The 17,445-nt window shown below is 40.6% G+C and overlaps 2 protein-coding genes across 2 annotated transcripts; one reads left to right on the forward strand and one right to left on the reverse strand.

Annotated features, from left to right (window-relative positions):
• The first annotated feature begins 1,285 nt into the window (after positions 1-1,285).
• LOC115984974 lies at positions 1,286-2,372 on the forward strand. Its single transcript, XM_031107954.1, has 2 exons — positions 1,286-1,477; positions 2,049-2,372. The coding sequence occupies exons 1-2, from the start codon at positions 1,286-1,288 to the stop codon at positions 2,370-2,372; spliced, it is 516 nt and encodes a 171-aa protein (XP_030963814.1).
• Positions 2,373-10,455: 8,083 nt separating this feature from the next.
• LOC115987377 (cytochrome c oxidase-assembly factor COX23, mitochondrial-like) lies at positions 10,456-14,629 on the reverse strand. The gene is made up of 3 exons (XM_031110903.1): positions 14,471-14,629; positions 11,191-11,267; positions 10,456-10,959 (listed from the first exon to the last, which is right to left on the reverse strand). Exons 1-3 carry the CDS (start codon positions 14,559-14,561, stop codon positions 10,912-10,914), a joined length of 216 nt encoding a protein of 71 aa, XP_030966763.1. The 5' UTR covers positions 14,562-14,629; the 3' UTR covers positions 10,456-10,911.
• Positions 14,630-17,445: the final 2,816 nt, after the last annotated feature.

The following is a 17,445-nucleotide window of genomic DNA, read 5'->3' on the forward strand; positions in this document are numbered from 1 at the left end:
CAGACTGGTGAGAGATTTGGAGTTGGAAGCGAGGGACCGAGACAACCGAGAAGGGAGGTCTGATAGCAGGAGAAATCGTTATGGGGCGGGCTCCAACCAATCCTGTTCCCGTCGACGTCAGGATCATTCACATTCTCAAGAGTCCTATCGATGAAGAGACCGTTCACATTCATTGGAGTCCCGTCAACGTCGGGACCTATCACGTTCACAGGAGTACGTAGACTGGGGATCAGATTCCCCGGAAGAACGACGGCCCTGTAATGTGGCCATGGATGCTATGAGCCGCGCCTTACGCAAAGCTACTCGGTCGCCATTCTCAGAAGACATTGAACGGGCCCCAATGCCAAGCAGATTTGCGCGCCCACCATTCAATTCCTATGACGAGAAAACAAACCTGGTAGAACACGTCAACCATTATAAACAGATGATGTCTCTGCATAATCATAATGATGCCTTGATGTGTAAGGTATTTCTCTCAAGCCTCAGACCCACTGCTTTAAGATGGTTTAATGGGTTATGGAAGGGCTCCATTCACAGTTTTGTCGAGTTGATACAAGAATTCGATGTCTGGTTTGTTACTTGTAGCCGAGTACCACAATCAGTGGATGCATTACTATCTATGAAGATGAGGGTCGGGGAAACCCTTTGCAGTTATGCTAGTCAGTATTGAGAGCTTTATAATGAGATTGGTAGGGGCAACGAGAAGATTGCGATGAGCACCTTTAGGATGAGGCTGCCCGAGGATTCTAAACTACGGGACTCATTGACGAGTAGGCCTCCCGAGGATATGAGGCAGCTCATGAGGCGTATAGAGGAGTACAAACCCTTGGAGGACAATCGGCTACAGAGTAAGGGCAAGGCCCCGTTAGTGAATCGTCCTCGGCAGAGCGGGTTTCAGCCAAGGCCTCGAAAGGATTTAAGGATACAAGAGCCAGAGCTGTGACTGGAAGAGGTGAACATGAGGTTTAAGGAGCCAATACACAGAATCGTAGACCAGATCAAGAACGAGTCGTACTTCAGATGACCGAACAAGATGGGGGTGACCCGTCCCATAGGAATAAGAATTTTTACTGTACCTATCACAGGGATAAGGGGTATACCACTGAGTAGTGCCGGGTGCTAAAGGATCATCTTGGGCAATTGGTGAAGGCGAGATATCTGAAGGAGTTTGTGGCGGATAAAAGGAATAGGGATGCTGAGCAAGGTACTTAACAAAGAGGGAACCCTCTCCCGCCCCAATTAGGAGTGATCAAAGTTATCCACACTACCCCAAGGGGGTACTGCAATGGCCGGGAGGAGAGGAGTGCTGATCGTAGTGCCCGTGGAAAATGGCTTGGGCAAGCAGCCACCCGAGAAGAAGCTAAAAGTTGCTCGGGAGCCCATCGCTTTTAACGATGATGATTTAGAAGGAACAATTCAGCCACATAATGATGTGTTGGTGGTGACAACCCGAATAATGGGTTTCATAGTAAAGAAGGTAATGGTGGACCAGGGAAGTGGGGCTGATGTGATGTATCTAGATCTGTTCAGAAGGCTCAGACTGAAGAAAGAGGACCTCTCAAAATACGATATGCCCCTGGTCGGGTTTGATGGTTAGGTGGTGATTCCGGAGGGACAAATTTTACTTCCCGTGAATATGGAAAGAAAGGAAGTAATGGTGGCTTTTATAGTTGTCACTTCATTTTTTCCATATACGGCCATTCTGGGAAGGCCGTGGATCCATGCAATGGGGGCAGTCCCCTCCACCCTGCACATGAAGGTTAAATTCCGTACCGAGCAGGGCATTGCTGTAGTAAGGGGAAGTTAACAGGCGGCCAGGAAATGTTTGGTGGCCGTGGTTGATTGGAAGTACCAGCAAGATAAACAGAAGGAAATAGCCGAGGAGGTCCCTTTATAGCAATTATAGGAGCCTTAAGTGGGAACAAGGGCTAATTGCACCGAGGAACTAATCAGAGTAAAGATACTACTAGATGCTGACCAGTGTTTTCAGATATGGGCAAGTATGAGGGGATGGGGATAAGGTAGAAACATTGTTATTTCTCATACAGAACGTAGATGTGTTTGCCTGGAGCCCGTATGAGGTGCCCAGGGTTGATTCTGAGTTCATCGTTCACAAGCTTAACGTAGACCTGTTATTTCCCCCGAAGAAGCAGAAGCCAAGAAGGTCTGCCAAGGAACACATTGAGGCAGTGAGACAAGAGGTCAAGAGGCTAAAAGAGGTTGGGGAAATAAAGGAATTTTTCTTCCCAGAATGGTTGGGGAATACCGTGGTGGTTAGAAAGAAGAATGGCAAGTGGAGAGTTTGTGTAGACTTCACAGATTTGAACCGAGGGTACCCAAAGGACCCATTTCCTATGCCAGAGATAGATTAATTAGTCAACGCCACCTATGGGCACTCATCCTCCTGGACACCTTTCAGGGTTACCATCAGATAGCCCTAGCTGTCAAGGATTAGGAGAAGACGGCATTCATCTCCTCTGATGCAAACAACCATTACACTGTGATGCCCTTCGAGTTAAAAAATGCAGGGGCAACGTATTAACGAATGATGACTAGAATGTTTTGGGACAAGATTGTGTGCACGGTTGAGGTGTACATTGATGACATGGTGGTAAAAAGTAAACAAGAGACGTGGCACCTAGAGGATCTCTACGGAGTATTTGAAGTGCTTTAGCAACATAAGTTGCGCCTGAACGCGGACAAGTGTGCTTTTGGGGTGGGGGCTGGCAAGTTTCTAGGCTATCTAATCACTAACCATGGGATAAAGGTCAACCCCGATCAAATCGAAGTTGTGCAACACCTTAAGCCTCCGGGCAATCCAAAGGAAGTGTAGGTGTTGACCAGAATGTTAGCTGCCCTTAATCAGTTCATTTCTAAGTTTGCCAATCGCTGTCATCCATTCTACCAACTTTTGAAGAAGTGGAAGGGGTTCAGGTGGAATGAGGAATGGGAAAGAGCCTTTTAGGATTTGAAGGAGTATTTGATGCAGGCACCCATGTTGATGGCTCCAGAACCCGGGGAAGACTTATTCATGTACCTCTCGGTGTCTGATCATGCTATAAGTGCCATGCTACTAAGGGATCAAGGGGTGCAGCAACCTGTGTATTACATCAGTAAGACCTTATTTGATGTTAAGACGAGGTATTTGCCCTTGGAAAAGTTGGTGTTGGCACTAGTGCACGCTACGAGGAAGTTGCCCCACTATTTTCAAGCTCATAACGTCTATGTCTTGATCGAGTACCCGTTATAATCGTTGCTGAAAAGATCCGACTTTACAGGCCGGATAGCTAAATAGGGGACCCGACTAGGATCTTTTGATATAAGGTACATGCTAAGAAGTTCGGTGAAGGGCCAAGTTCTTGCTGATTTTGTTGCGGAGTTTTCTCCTAAGATTAAAAAGGAAATGGTTTGTCACGTGGAATGTCACCCTTTGAAGGTATTCATGGATGGCGCATTGAATGCTATAGGGACTGGAGTTGGGATTGTCATTATCACCCAGAAGGAATATGGTTGGAGCATTCTTTCAGGTTGGGATTCAGGGCCTCTAACAATGAAGCTAAGTACGAAGCCTTGCTTACCGGATCAAGAACCGTTTTGGGAATAGGTGCTCGGGATGTAGAGATTTATTCAAATTCTCGGCTAGTGGTTAGCCAAGTGCAGGGCAGTTTTGAGGTCCAGGATCCTCGAATGAAGGAGTACTTGCAGCTGGTAAAGAAAATCATGAGTAAATTTTGTACGGCAAAGTTGGCCTAAGTATCCTGAGGATAGAACAGACACACTGACTCTCTAGCCACATTGGCATCATCAATGATGGAGGATGTACCTCGGTTGATCAAGGTAGAGCTCATAGCAGAGCCGAGCATTAGTACAGCAGTTAGCGTTGATGTTGAAGCGATTACGTCGACCAAGCCATGTTGGATGGACCCGATCATTGACTTTTTAGCCGAGGATCGAGTCCCAGATGATGAAAAGGAAGCTAACAGGGTTTGTTGAGTAGCTGCTCAATACTGGTTATCAGTAGATCGTAAGCTATACCGGAGGTCTTTTGGGGAGCCATACCTTTTGTGCTTACACCCTAAAAAAGTCAATGAGCTACTTGCTGAGCTACATGATGGGGTGTGTGGCAGTCATGTGGGGGGGGGGGGGCGCTCATTAGCATACTGAGCAATGACCTAGGGGTTCTGGTGGCCACAGATGCAAAGGGATGCTGCCGAGTATGTGCGTAAGTGCGAACAATGCCAAAAGCATGCCCCCTTGATCCACTAACCCGTAAGCCAATTGAATCCATTCAACAGCCCCTGGCCCTTCGCATAATGGGGGTTGGACATTCTCGGACCATTTTCCTGGGCCATGGGCAATCAGAAGTTTTTCTTAGTGGCCGTTGATTACTTCACGAAGTGGGCGGAGACAGAGGCGTTAGCTAACATTCGGGACGTGGATGTTAGAATGTTCATGTGGAAGAACATAGTCACGAGATTTAGGGTGCCAGACTTGCTTATATCTGATAATGGATTGCAATTCAATAGTAGGGCTTTCCGTGAGTTTTGCGGTGATCTCGGCATCAAGAACAGGTACTCCACCCCGGCGTACCCTCAAAGTAATGGACAAGCTGAAGCCACTAACAAGGAAATTTTGAATGGATTGAAGAAAAGGCTATACAATGCAAAGGGTCGGTGGGCTGAAGAGCTGCCCAACGTTTTGTGAGCATACCGAACAACCCCTAGGAGATCTACAGGAGAGACCCCGTTCTCCCTAACGTACGGGGTAGAAGCCATGATACCAGCTGAGGTAAACTTATGCAGTGCACGAGTTGTAGCATTTGCCCCCGCCCAAAATGAAAGATCGATGGTAGAACGTCTAGATCTGCTGGAAGAGGACCGAAAAGCGACAGCTATAAGGCTAGCCAAATATCAACAAAAACTTACCTGGCGATACAACCATGATGTCAAGACGAGGGAATTCAGTGCTGGGGACCTAGTGTTATAGAAAGCGGTAGGGAATATGCGGGATACAAATGCTGGGAAGCTAGCCCCAACCTGGGAAGGGCCTTATAGGGTAACTGCCATTGCAGGTGCAGGGGTGTACTACTTGGAAGATTTAGGTGAAAGGTCACTTCCTCGGCCATGAAATGTCCACAATCTGAAGAAATTTTATCACTGATCATTTATACACAGGGGTACGAATTAAATGTGATTTTGTATATATGTTTTATTAATCAATACAAAGGTGGTATTTATCTTTATGGCTGCATTTAGTTTTATTATCATTAATTCATTAGAGGTGCTGCCAGCCAACAAATGTAAAGAAAGTTATGGGACTGGGGCAGCCTATTTTGTTCTAAGGACAGAAGCCTGCTTCTCAGTTCTATCATTATCATCGAGCGGGTGGAAACCTTAAACTAAAAAGTTTTCTAAGGACAAAAGCCTAGTTCTCGATTTGATCATCATCACCGAGCAGGTGGAAACCTTACGCTAAAAAGTTTTCTAAAGACAGAAATCTGCTTCTCGGTTCGATCATTATCGCTGAGCAGGTGGAAACCTTACACTAAAAAGTTTTCTAAGAACAGAAGCCTGCTTCTTGGTTCGATCATCATCACTGAGCAAGTGGAAACTTTACGCTAAAAATTTTTCCAAGGACAGAAGCCTGCTTCTCGATTCAATCATTATCATCGAGAAGGTGGAAATCTTACACAAATTTTTCTAAGGACAGAAGCCTGTTTCTCGGTTCGATCATCATCACCGAGCAGGTGGAAACCTTACACTAAAAAGTTTTCTAAGGACAAAAGCTTGCTTCTCGGTTCGATCATTATTGCCGAACAAGTGGAAACCTTACACAAAAAGTTTTCAAAGGATAGAAGCCTAATTCTCGGTTCGATCATTATCGCCGAGCAGGTGGAAACCTTACGCAAAAAGTTTTCTAAGGACTAAAGCTTGCTTCTCGATGCAGTTATTGTCACTAAGAAGGTGTGAACCTTACACTAAAAAGTGTTCGCTAAGGACAAAAGAATGTTTCTCAGTTCGATCATTATAACCGAACAAGTGGAAACCCTGCACTAAAAAAGAGCGGAAACCTACATCTTGATTTTCTAATTGCCAAGGAGCTAACTCATTTTCCTTTCCAAACCAACCCCGGACAACATGCATGCCCGGATGTGATCTTTCCTGGAGGGAATGAACTAGTAAGAAGCTTCAATCGTTGAAGCAAACCGTGATTAAACTACTTAATCACTAGGGGTATATTCACGAAAATAGAAGAATATAATGAAAGAAACAGCATAGTATTAAAACATTCACGAACATGACTAAGGCAAGTGTTCGGTAATTAAACATTGATCAATCAAAACCACCATATAAAAACTAAAGCAATGTTTTGTCACCATAACTCGGTGACTATAGAAAAATTAAACCCAGGGAAAATAATTGTTCTGTCACCACAGCCCGTGACATAGGCAAATTTGTTGAAAAGAAAGAAATTAAACAAAAAGAAAGAAAGAGCAAATAGTAATCTAGTTCGGTAATTAGCTTGTAGGGTCTGCGGGCTGCATTTGGGCGGCAATCTCAGGCAGTTGCTGGGTTGTTGAGAGGAGTTGGAGCTAAACATCCTCGCCGAGCTGATCGCCAATACGAAGGTTGCTAGTGACTTCCAAGTCAACTATCTCCACGTGGGAGTCAATTGCCTCAGCTAACTCTCTCATGCTTGGAGTCTCTTCTTCGTCAAAGGCACCTAGAGGGTTCTGTGTAGCAGTAGAAGGGCCCGGGAAAAGGATTTGATTGGGGTTTCTTAAAAGAGAGTCCTCGAGGACCCTAGAGCTTGCAGGGCAGCCAACCAACCCTCCTTAAAGGCCAGCTTCCGGGCTTCATGTACGACGGCCTCTACTGAGTTTTCCGCGTCAGCGAACCCCTCGTTATACCATTTATTTTCACAGGCCTCCAAAGCTGCCTTCAAGTTAGCCAACTCCTCGGTTTGCACCGTGTTCAGGCTCGCAACCTTTGCTAGTTTTAGCTCAATTTCGCCAAGCTTAGCCTCCAGCTTCGAAGACCTTTTCTCCGTTGACGCCCTGGCCTTCTCGGTCACAGTAGCCTTCTTTCCGTAATCGCGGTAGCCTTAGTTTTATCTTTTGTAGTTGCCTCGGCCACGTCCTTAAGAGCCTTCTCCCACTCGACGTCCTCAGCTAGCTCCTTCAGCCGCCCATCAAGGATTTGAGTCAATTGAGCAGCCTGGTGAAATATCAATGATAAGTACGACAACAAAAACAGTGTGCGTGTAAAAGTTAGTAGAGAACCAGGGGACAAGAACTTACCGCAATGGTATGCCATTGCAACTACCTGCCCAGTGACTCATCCATCTTGTCCTCGAAGGTGTACACATCTTCGGGCAAAAGGAGGCCGTGTACCCCCTTCGACCTTCTCCCACACTCGTACACTTGCAGTCCTACGTGGCTCGGGAGATGGACGCTACGTTCGTCCCAGTCTGAGCTATTGGCTCCTCGATGACGATATTCCCTGATGGTTGAGGGGGAGTCCTAGTAAGCGCATCACCCAAGCCGATAGGGGTCTGTTCAGTTGTGTGTTGTCTTTTCCGGGAGCAGCTGGAAGGTGGAGGAGGAGGGGGAGTTTGATCTTGGCCTTGAGGTTGTTACTGCTACATGGTTGGCCGGGCGCCGGGCACAAAACGGCTGATTGTCATCGTCTTTCTTGTCACCATGTTGTGTCTTTGATCAGATTCGGTTTCTAAAGAGCTGATTGATTCAACGGCTGCTTCCTCGGCTACTTGAACGGGAGCTTCGAGTTCAACAGGAGCCTTAGGTTCTATAAGGACCTTGGACTGAATGGAGGCTTCAATCTGAACCGGCACGTGTGCCTGTTCTCGGCGGTGTAGAGATACACGTTGAGCCAACTCGTCCTGTATGGGTGCAAGTTCGTTCGAGCAAGTATACCGTGGACCAAGGTCACGAGCTTCGCCTACTGTAAATCTTGGAGGGAGGAAATTTGCGTGTCGTACATCAATATAGGAGAGAAGGGGACTATCAACTAACAAAGCTTGGCCGAATGCTTGCCAAGTGGAATACACAAGTTCAACACCGAGGATTAAATGGAACGCTCGGAGTTGCCTGTCCCAATGAACGGAAATTTCTGACCTAAGCACAAAATTTAGGTCTTTCACATGCACCACTCTAAGGTCCAGCTTGAACCTCTTTCTCTCTGCACGAAAACAATACAAAAATTGGTTAACGACCAATCAATCAAAATAGTCATAAGTACAATTAAGAAAACGTAGATTTACAAGTGAATATACTCGGTACCAACCTACATCACGAGGCGAGAACGGACAGGGGAGCTCGTCGGCAAACCAATTGCCACTCACCCGTACAAACTCACTAGCCGAATTCCTGTTTGAGTCAAGTAGGCATGATATGAGCCGTACCCGCATGTCTCTTGTTTTTAAATAATAGTCTGAAGTAATTTTGCCACACAAACTGTACATGAAATTAATGTCATGGTAATCCAGTTGCAACTTGAACAACTGGTTCAACCTACTAACGCAACTCACCACTCGGTAAAAATTAAGGGGGAGTTGGTCGGGGCAAAAACCATAAAACTTAAGGGTGCTAATGATGAGGGGGTCAACGGGGAACCCAACCCCACCCTCAAGAATGGCCATTAATGGAAAGAATACGAGGTTTACACCACGACGCCTTTGGATGTCGATATCACCCTTATGACAGTAGGCGATATCAACATCCTCAGGGACGTTGTAGGCAGCCCTAAAACTAGCCAAAGAGGCTTTTGAGGAAAGGAGATAAGAGAAGCCCATCTCTAAACTAAGATTCTTAAAGCTATGATTAAGAGAGAATTGAAAGAAATAGAGAAAGTAAAGGGAAGCACAGAGAGGACTTACTTTGAGGGCTCTAGGAAGGAGTGTTCTAGGCTGGAGTTTGAACACACAAAGGGTGTATGCTTGGCAGAGGAGGAGTGTGGAAAGTGAGGAATGCAAAAAGTGAAGAAGAGATTCTGAGAGGGTTATTTATAGGAGCCATGAAAGGAATAAATAGCATTTAATTAATGGGGAGGCGGGAAACCCTATGAATCCTTTTGGTAACTGACACACGCATCGCCTCGGTTCACAAACCGTCAGATAATGATGACGGCTGAACCAAATAGTCAAATACAGCGCACTTTTAAAGGCACATTAATGAGCCCTTAGAACCGCCCAGTACTTATCCTCTGAACTTCCCGAATACCTTCTATCTTTTGGTGTCCTTGATTTGTTCCCAGGCATCGGGCACAAATCAAGGGGGGCTAATGTATGGCACCCAGACCCCCAGGCCCAATTGGGCCTTAGGCTTTGACCCAACAACACGGGCCATGATGCCAACCTCTTCTTGCTTGAGGCTCGGGCCCTAGGCCCATAAGGACCATAGGCCCAGGTCTTATGCCGCCTTGAAGCACATTAAGCGAATGGTCTTAATTATTACGCACCATGCTTCCTCACCCGGATCATGCCCGGTGTACCACCTGTCAGACATTAAGGCAACTGCTTAGGTTCACCAGTTCTCGGCTGCCCAGCAGTGCCTTGGGGAATGTCGCTGCCGAGCAAATCTACTTAGGTGGGAACTAGTTCCAATACCACTCTCACCACACCCCACTCCCAACTAACACCCACTTAAGAATAACGGCATTGGATCTTCTTTCCCACTAACCATGAAAATAATCATAACTTTCCACTAATTTTTGGCTATAAATATGAGAAACGAAAGGAGAGAGAGGGGTTGGTTGCTAAAAAGTTCTAAAAGAGTCTAAGAGGGGAAGAAGTGAGAATTAAGCTTGTGTAGTATTAGGAGGGAAAGGCAGGTCAATTAGGTTCTTGTATAAAGAACTACCCAATGTAGGAAATCTAAAACCCACGTTACAAATAGATTGAGAACCCAAGTGAAGGTTGGCCCATAAGCCTCACTTTTGGCGCGCTCACATTCTAAGTCATTCACAAACTATCACATTATAATTGCAATGTGTCATTCCTCCCTAGTTAAGAAACAGTGGAACATATTTCTTCCACTCATGACCATCCAGGCATCTATTTAAAGAAGCACCATCGCTAAAATGGCATCTATAAGAACAAAATAGTTTCAGTGTTACAATGCAGGAAGCCACATGTTTTATCTGCAAAGTAGGAAAATAGGTTACTCTAGTTTTTTGCATGAAATTAGAGAATAGTTACCTCAACAAACTTGTATAAAATTAGATGAATCACTGTAGTATATAGAGCTTGTCAATTACATTTTAAATCACTGATACATTAACATATGCTTTGTTTTCAAGAGCTGCATCCCAGATGATTAAAATTTACTTTAGAGAACACAATTTTATTATATATCTGTGGAAAAAGCAGAACAAAATTCAAATGATTCTGTTTAGTAACAAATTTTTTACACTAAAGGAAATTTCGATTCACTAAATCATTCAAATGACTTTGTTATTAATTGCATATTAATAGATTTAGATTCAAAATATTCAGTGGCTCACTGTCAATTCCACGCCTTCAAATGCAATCTCCTTCACATTTTCAAATAAAAAGCACAACAAAGATTATGCAAATAATGCATTACAGTTATGAAAGTTTAGTTCTGATGGTCTATAATAATATAAACAACCTTCAAACTGTGACCAGGATCCAGATTTTGAAATGAAAACCAGGATTTTACTTTAAGCCCCATGGAAAGAATATGACAAGGATTGCAAATACAGACATTTATTCAACTTTTCTAGATATGATATGGAGCCAGCTCTATAACTTGGTGTTAGAATTTGTTGAAGATTGAATGCTGCAACAGAGGAGGGATTGACACTTGTAGGGAGCTCAAACATAGCTTCTGCTGATTATAATTTTGAGTAGCAAATCCAAAAAGGACTTTCACGAGAAGAATGATCTGTTCCTATTGCGTTCTAATCGAGCTTCCCTCTATTCAAAAAAAGAAGAATCAATAACCATATAGTTCACAGCAACATTACAAGCAATTGGAATAATTAAACATTAGAGAGAGATAGAGAGAGGGGATAACAGTGTCATCAAGCCAACGGCACCGCAGTCCTCATTCAAGATTTTATTCATCCAGGTACAATTTCTTCATCAATTTCAATCATATATAAGAATTAAATCTACAGAGCATTTAAACATTGAAGGATCCATTACCTCCTTTTTCTTGCATTCCTTGTAAATATCAAAATGTTCTTGACATTTACTCTTGTCTGAGCCATATTCTTCTAAACCTGCAAAACTAGCAAAGCAATCAATATATAACCCATGTGAGGCTTATAGACAACAAAAAGATTCAGTCAACATAAAGTTTGATTACAACTAGGTACACTACTACATGTTTTTAAGATCACATAATCACTTCCTCAGTTAAGATCATGCAATGTAGTGTGCACTGGCACAATCAATTATTCACACAGGAAATCATGCATGGAATGTACCTGTGAAAGTTAAATCAGTAGATTGCTTTTATGTGATTAATAAAGGGTTAATACATGAAAGACTAGCGAGTGGCACATGTGCATTCAATACATTCTACCTGGTTTGAACTAAACTAAGTTTCATCATAGCTCCTATCATTAACTCTTCTTTTTTGATAGGTAATAAAAGCTTTATTGATAGGAAAAGTGCAATGTGTTTACAATTGTAAATTCACAGCAATGAAAATAATACAATCAAATCAAATGGAAAATCTAATAGAAATAATGAAATCAGACAAGGAAATACAATGTGTGAGACCCCAAATACGAGACCACTCAAATAAAGTCCTAGCTAGCGAAGTCTTCAACAGATCAATAGGTCTCCCAATGTTCTCAAATGTTAGGGCATTGTGTTCCTATCATTAACTCTTAGAAAGCTTGTAGACGTAATGTATAAATTGTCTTTTGCAAGATAAAGCATCATGTGTTCTCTTTCTACCCTCATCATCTCCCTTTATCACTAACCATCATTTAAAATTTCTGAGAGAGTGATTTGAGAGACTACGAGACATAATATGTTGAATGACACTATAAGGAATGTCCCTATAATGATAGTGACATAGTGGTGCGGACACAAGGTACAAGCCTCCAAATATACGCATATATGAGAGGAAGAGGAAAAAGAAGACGACCCAACCTGTGGCCTTATGGATGAAGCCTGTTAGTAATTGGGCTTGAGATTAAGCAAGCCCGAGCATTTAATAATTAAGGTTTTTTTTTTTATGCATCTTACTGTTGGCTATTTAAGCACTTTTTATTATTATTGTAAGATAGTTTTGAGAATTATAAAAAAACATGTGTTTCTTTTACGCCAGCTCCAGTTTTGCTTGGTGCTGACTCCAAACAACCCTTAAGTGTTGACTCCTAGGGTTTATTCTTGATTCTATTGTTGTTAATTTGTTCCATTGGCAGCCATAATATAGAAAGAATAGGAGACATTCTCATGACAGCCATAAAAGCATCCCTAGTAGGCCCATATAGACTTGAAGCACAAATTAAGCTTTTTCTTAAAGATAGTCATGGACCTCAATGACCGACAATATGCCACAAGCCCATGTTGCAATTAAAAAAATACATATTGGGCATCATAATGCAAACCCTAGTTATATATTTTAATCCATTATCTTTTACACAACTTAGTTCATAAAAAACCTTATTAGAATATGATTGAATCACCCAACCACACCCCCCACCCCCCGGGGGGCGGGCAGCCCCGCGCGCACGTGCAGGTGGTCCAAGAAACAACATTAGCAATTATTAAACTTATCCATGAGTACTTTAATTCCGGGTAATATAGAAGGCTGAACTTATATACTAAAATTTGCATTAAAGAAAAAAAATCATATCACATATAATGCCCATCGCCTCCATTTTCTTTTTCTTTGTTCTAGATGAATATAAAAGACATATATGGTAGAATCTATATTGGTAAGAACAAGCATTCTAATTGAGACTAAAACTCATAGGGAAGAAAATAGACATATGATAGGAATCAAATATGCAGAGAAATATTAACAGTCAAAAGTATTCGGTTATTGGATATAAATGTATATTCTTCTGATGGAAAATCGGGATCAACCAGGACAAAAATAAAGCATTGATTGAAATCTTCTTTGGTGTCAAGATAAGAGCTATGGATAATGGTGCAGGGAAGCATGTAGGCTATTCTAATTTGGGTTTAGTTAGCAATATGAGTTGCTGAGAACATTTAGTAGGTGGTTAAACACCTCTACAAGAACGCTAAGTTCCAAGAAAAGAACACAAAGGCTTCAATTTTTGTTAACTTTGAAAAACTAAGTACAAAATGGAATCCACTTGGGAGCTTGCCAAGTGTCAAACTAATATTGGCTAATGCTGTTCCAAATAACAAACTAGCTAATGAGAATCTGTTAAAACAGATTAGAGTGGCTGCCACCCCTGTAACAAGCTGCCTGAAGCCCGTTGTTTGGAAACATGGATAGTGTAACTAACTAAACACTGAACAGTTAAGACTTCTAAGCTGCATAAATGGTTTTGTTTTTCCACTACTCTTGTCTATAAGCTTCAAAAGGACTTTTTCAATCACTTTGCAGCCACTTGATTGACTTCTTAACATCTTGAAATTGCATATAAGATACTCTTGCATCAAATAGTCACTAACGACAAGTACATGATAGAAAAATGGGACCTATTATGAGACATATAATGCATTACGGATTTTGATCAAAATACATTTACCCGATCACATCCAAGCAATAGACAATCAAGTAAAATCCAATCCACAAAAAAATTTGGTACAGATGGCATCATTTTTAGCCAAGGCTGTAAAGTCAGAGGAATCTTTATTGTAGGCCATAGAGATGGAAGTCACTCATAATCAGGATACCATGCCATTTCAATTTGTGCAGGTACATACAATGCACATAGTCTCAATTTCCTTCTTCTTAATCTTTTCTTCTCGAAGAATAACAAAAAAAAAAAACGTTAAATCTTTCTCGAGAGTGTCGTGTTACACGATAACCTTGAGTACCAATGGCCTTAAAAAATTTCTATTTTCTCATCTTCTCTAAGAATTTGTCATAATATAACTTATGCTCTCTCTATGGGAACTTATTATTCTACTACAAAGAAAAACTACATATATGTATATACATTTCAACAAGCATTCCTAATGTTTTTAAGACCCCCAATTAAAGAAAAACTACAGAATTAACAAATTAAGCATGAATTTCACAAAGCAAATACCAAAAAAAAAAAAAAGGCTTGGAAAAACAAAAACAAGGAAATTAGATGATTCAGAGAGAACCCATCAAAGGAAAAATGATATATGAAAGAAATGATCAATGGGTTTTCAATAAAAATTGAAGCAACAACAAAGATAAGGGTCAAACGAAAGTAAAAGACCAAAACAATTAGGTATGACGAAATAATAACTGGATAAGTCAAATAATGAAAAGGAAAACATGAAAGGAGCTTACATTTGAGAGAAGCAGAATATTGAGAATAACATAGAGAATCAGAGATTTTCGCAGCGCTCGGATATGGCGGTGTTGAAGCTTTCGATGCCATTGCTCTGTGTCTATCTCTCTGCCTGCGTTTGACTCCGAATTTTGTTTCAACTTTATGGGTTGGACCCGGATCCATTTGTTATATTTTATATTTTTTTATTTCATTAAATAGATGTACGTCAATACGTGTTGTGGTGTGTTGTGTCAGGTAAGGTATTAAATTCTTGAGTATTTGTTGAGTGTTAAAAGTTAAAACACAAAAACAAGGTGGTTTAATGGTTAAAATCTTCAAATTTATTTTCTTAGGATTAAATAAAGTCTTCTAAAAAAACAAAATTCAATTGATATTTTGTCTTGATATTAAATAGTAATTATGGGTTCCAGTTAACTCAACTAATTAATTTTCTTTATAGTTATTGTTAAGTGTGTGCATATATTGCACATTTTGATATGAAATGGTTGTTGAAATTTAGGCAAAAGTTTTAGATTCAAGAATTGTGTATCACTTCGGACTTTAGTGGGTCTCTATTGAGCAAATTCAATGTATTAAGGATTTTAAATCCCTTCGAAAGGGTGAATGTGTCATTGAAGTGAATATTATGTTCTTCTAGTGCTTTTCTAAGAGTATAGATAATTTTTATTTTAACTTTATTACTTTTAGATGAATTGCACATGATTAATTAATAATCTTTCTCCAATTTTATTTCTTATACAATTATATATGGTCAAAGTGTATTTTTTAAATGGCATTGTGAGATGAAGTTCGTACTTTTGAACTTAATTTTTTTTTTTTTCGTTCATTTTCATGTTGATGTCTCTTCATGCAAAATAAATATTTAATTTTATTAATTTAACCTGTGCATTGCACATATTAGCGACTAATTTCTACCTTGTGACTTTTTTTTTTTTTTTTGGGGGGGAAATAAAGCAACTTTGTGACTTAGATGCAAAATTTAGATGCAAAATACTCCCATCTAAATAATACATAAATAAATTTTATATATGGATCAAAAATTCCTAAAACATTAGTATAAAGGCCTCCCCTTTCTGTTACTTTATCTTTGTTGGTCATCAATGAACACAATTGTTGGAATGTGAGTTCCATCTAGTGCTCAAAGAATAAACAAAATTGAGAAAACTTATGTAAATACCAAGGAGAACTATAATTAAAATAAAATATTTAGTTTTGGAAGTACCCCAAACCATTTGCACGTATTTGTTAGTAGAATCGTTGAGAAGACATAAATGATATTTCAAGTAGTCTTCAGCAAAACTCTATTTAATTGCTAGCTTTTTGTTCCATTGGAACCATGATATATATATATATATATATATCGGGAAGGGGACACGCTGCTGAAGAGAGTGAGATGGAAGCACAGTAATAATGTAAATGGAAATAATGTATCTTGAAAGTAAATAGCTTGAATGTAAAAACAATAATAAGGCGGTAGAACCAGTCAAGCAGTATATATCAAAATAATTTAAAGTAAATAAGAACAATAGTTCAAAATAAATGAAAGCAATTTAAAACCATCCGGTATGGCGGTAATCCGTCCAAGGTGGTGGTAGCAACAAGTAAAGTAATGAACATAGAACTGAAAATACTTCTTATTGAAAGTAGGATAAACACTTACAGTAATAGTAGTGAATACAAGATCTCAACAGTTACAAAGCTTGAACTAGTCCTAGTTACAAGGTTTGTAGGATTACAAGGCTTGTAATGAACAATGGTGAACAAGGTAGTAAACAAGGTAGTAGTAGTAGAAGCAAGTGGGTTCTCTCTCTAAGAAGGCTAGTTCTAAGGGAAGAGAAATCAGAACTAAAACTTTGCTTCTAACTTTGCTTTCTTAAAAGCCCTAAAACATAAGGGACAACCCCCCTTAAATAGGCAAAATTCGGAGTGAACAGTGTTATGAATAGTAACGGATGAACAGTAACAGTGAATAGTGATAGGTGAATAGTGACAGGTGAATAGTGACTGAATAGTAAAAATGGAATTTCTCCTCTTTTTTGACCTAATCTTGTGAGGAATCCTACAAGATTATGGGAATCAGAAATAGCCCTATAAGTGTAGGAACAAGGCCTCATTATTGGTGTCCTTTAAAGATAAAAGAAGCCAATAAGAAAGAAGCCAACAAAAGGAACAAATAGGCATGCATTTTGTTGTCTTCACGTGAGCATTAATCTTTGGGAGCCTTTGGAAGCATCATAATAGTGGAAGACCAGCTTCTAGCAGTAGTAAATATTGGAGCATTGGCCATTGTGCAGGCTAGGCAAATAAGAGAATCAAAAATCTTCCGCAAAATCCGGAGTATTATGAATTAGTACCGGATTTTCCGCAACATATCTGTGAAGGAGAATAAAATATCTTAGCTGTTGAGCAAGCCAGACAAATAAAGTAACACCAGTCTTGAAATAGTAGTGACCTCATCAATCAGTAGAGGGAGCATCGGAGGGATAACCATCAAAAGGATCAAAAGGACCTCGTGGAGAATCACATATATGCTCATGGTAAATAGCATACTTATTACAAAATCCGCAATATAAAATTGGCTCAAACTTTGGAGTTTTTCCCGGGATGAGAAGACTGTTTAGATTGGGATGATCTTTTGTTTGTAGGTGAACAAAGGCATCAGCATAGGGTTTGGGACCAAAAACAGCAATTCTACCTGTGCTTCCTATGAAATGATAATTTTTCCATAGATCATGAGCAATTTCACGAATTTGATTATTAAAATAATTTCTCCAGCATTTTGCAAGACCAAAAGGATCTTTAAAGGACAATTGAGAATTTCCCTTGAACCATGGCCCTTGGTGAGTATAACCATTAATGAGAATGAGATGCTTTGAGGGGTTAACATTCATCCAGTTATTTCTCTCCCATTTTGGTAGAGTGCTCCAGCATCTAATAGTAACAAAAGGTCTAGTGGAAGAGTTTTCAAACC

The sequence above is a fragment of the Quercus lobata genome, chromosome 4 (assembly GCF_001633185.2).
Source record: "Quercus lobata isolate SW786 chromosome 4, ValleyOak3.0 Primary Assembly, whole genome shotgun sequence".
Classification (NCBI taxonomy): domain Eukaryota; kingdom Viridiplantae; phylum Streptophyta; class Magnoliopsida; order Fagales; family Fagaceae; genus Quercus; species Quercus lobata.

What these genes read in the sequence shown, in the direction of transcription:
- LOC115984974 (XM_031107954.1), top strand. Translation starts at nt 1,286, where the DNA reads ATGGCCGGGAGGAGAGGAGTGCTGATCGTAGTGCCCGTGGAAAATGGC. An exon ending in TGGGTTTCATAGTAAAGAAG is followed by an intron (nt 1,478 to 2,048) that starts GTAATGGTGGAC and finishes TTTCTCATACAG; the next exon opens with AACGTAGATGTGTTTGCCTG.
- LOC115987377 (XM_031110903.1), bottom strand. Translation starts at nt 14,561, where the DNA reads ATGGCATCGAAAGCTTCAACACCGCCATATCCGAGCGCTGCGAAAATC. An exon ending in ATATTCTGCTTCTCTCAAAT is followed by an intron (nt 11,268 to 14,470) that starts GTAAGCTCCTTT and finishes CTAGTTTTGCAG; the next exon opens with GTTTAGAAGAATATGGCTCA. An exon ending in AGGAATGCAAGAAAAAGGAG is followed by an intron (nt 10,960 to 11,190) that starts GTAATGGATCCT and finishes TTTTTTGAATAG; the next exon opens with AGGGAAGCTCGATTAGAACG.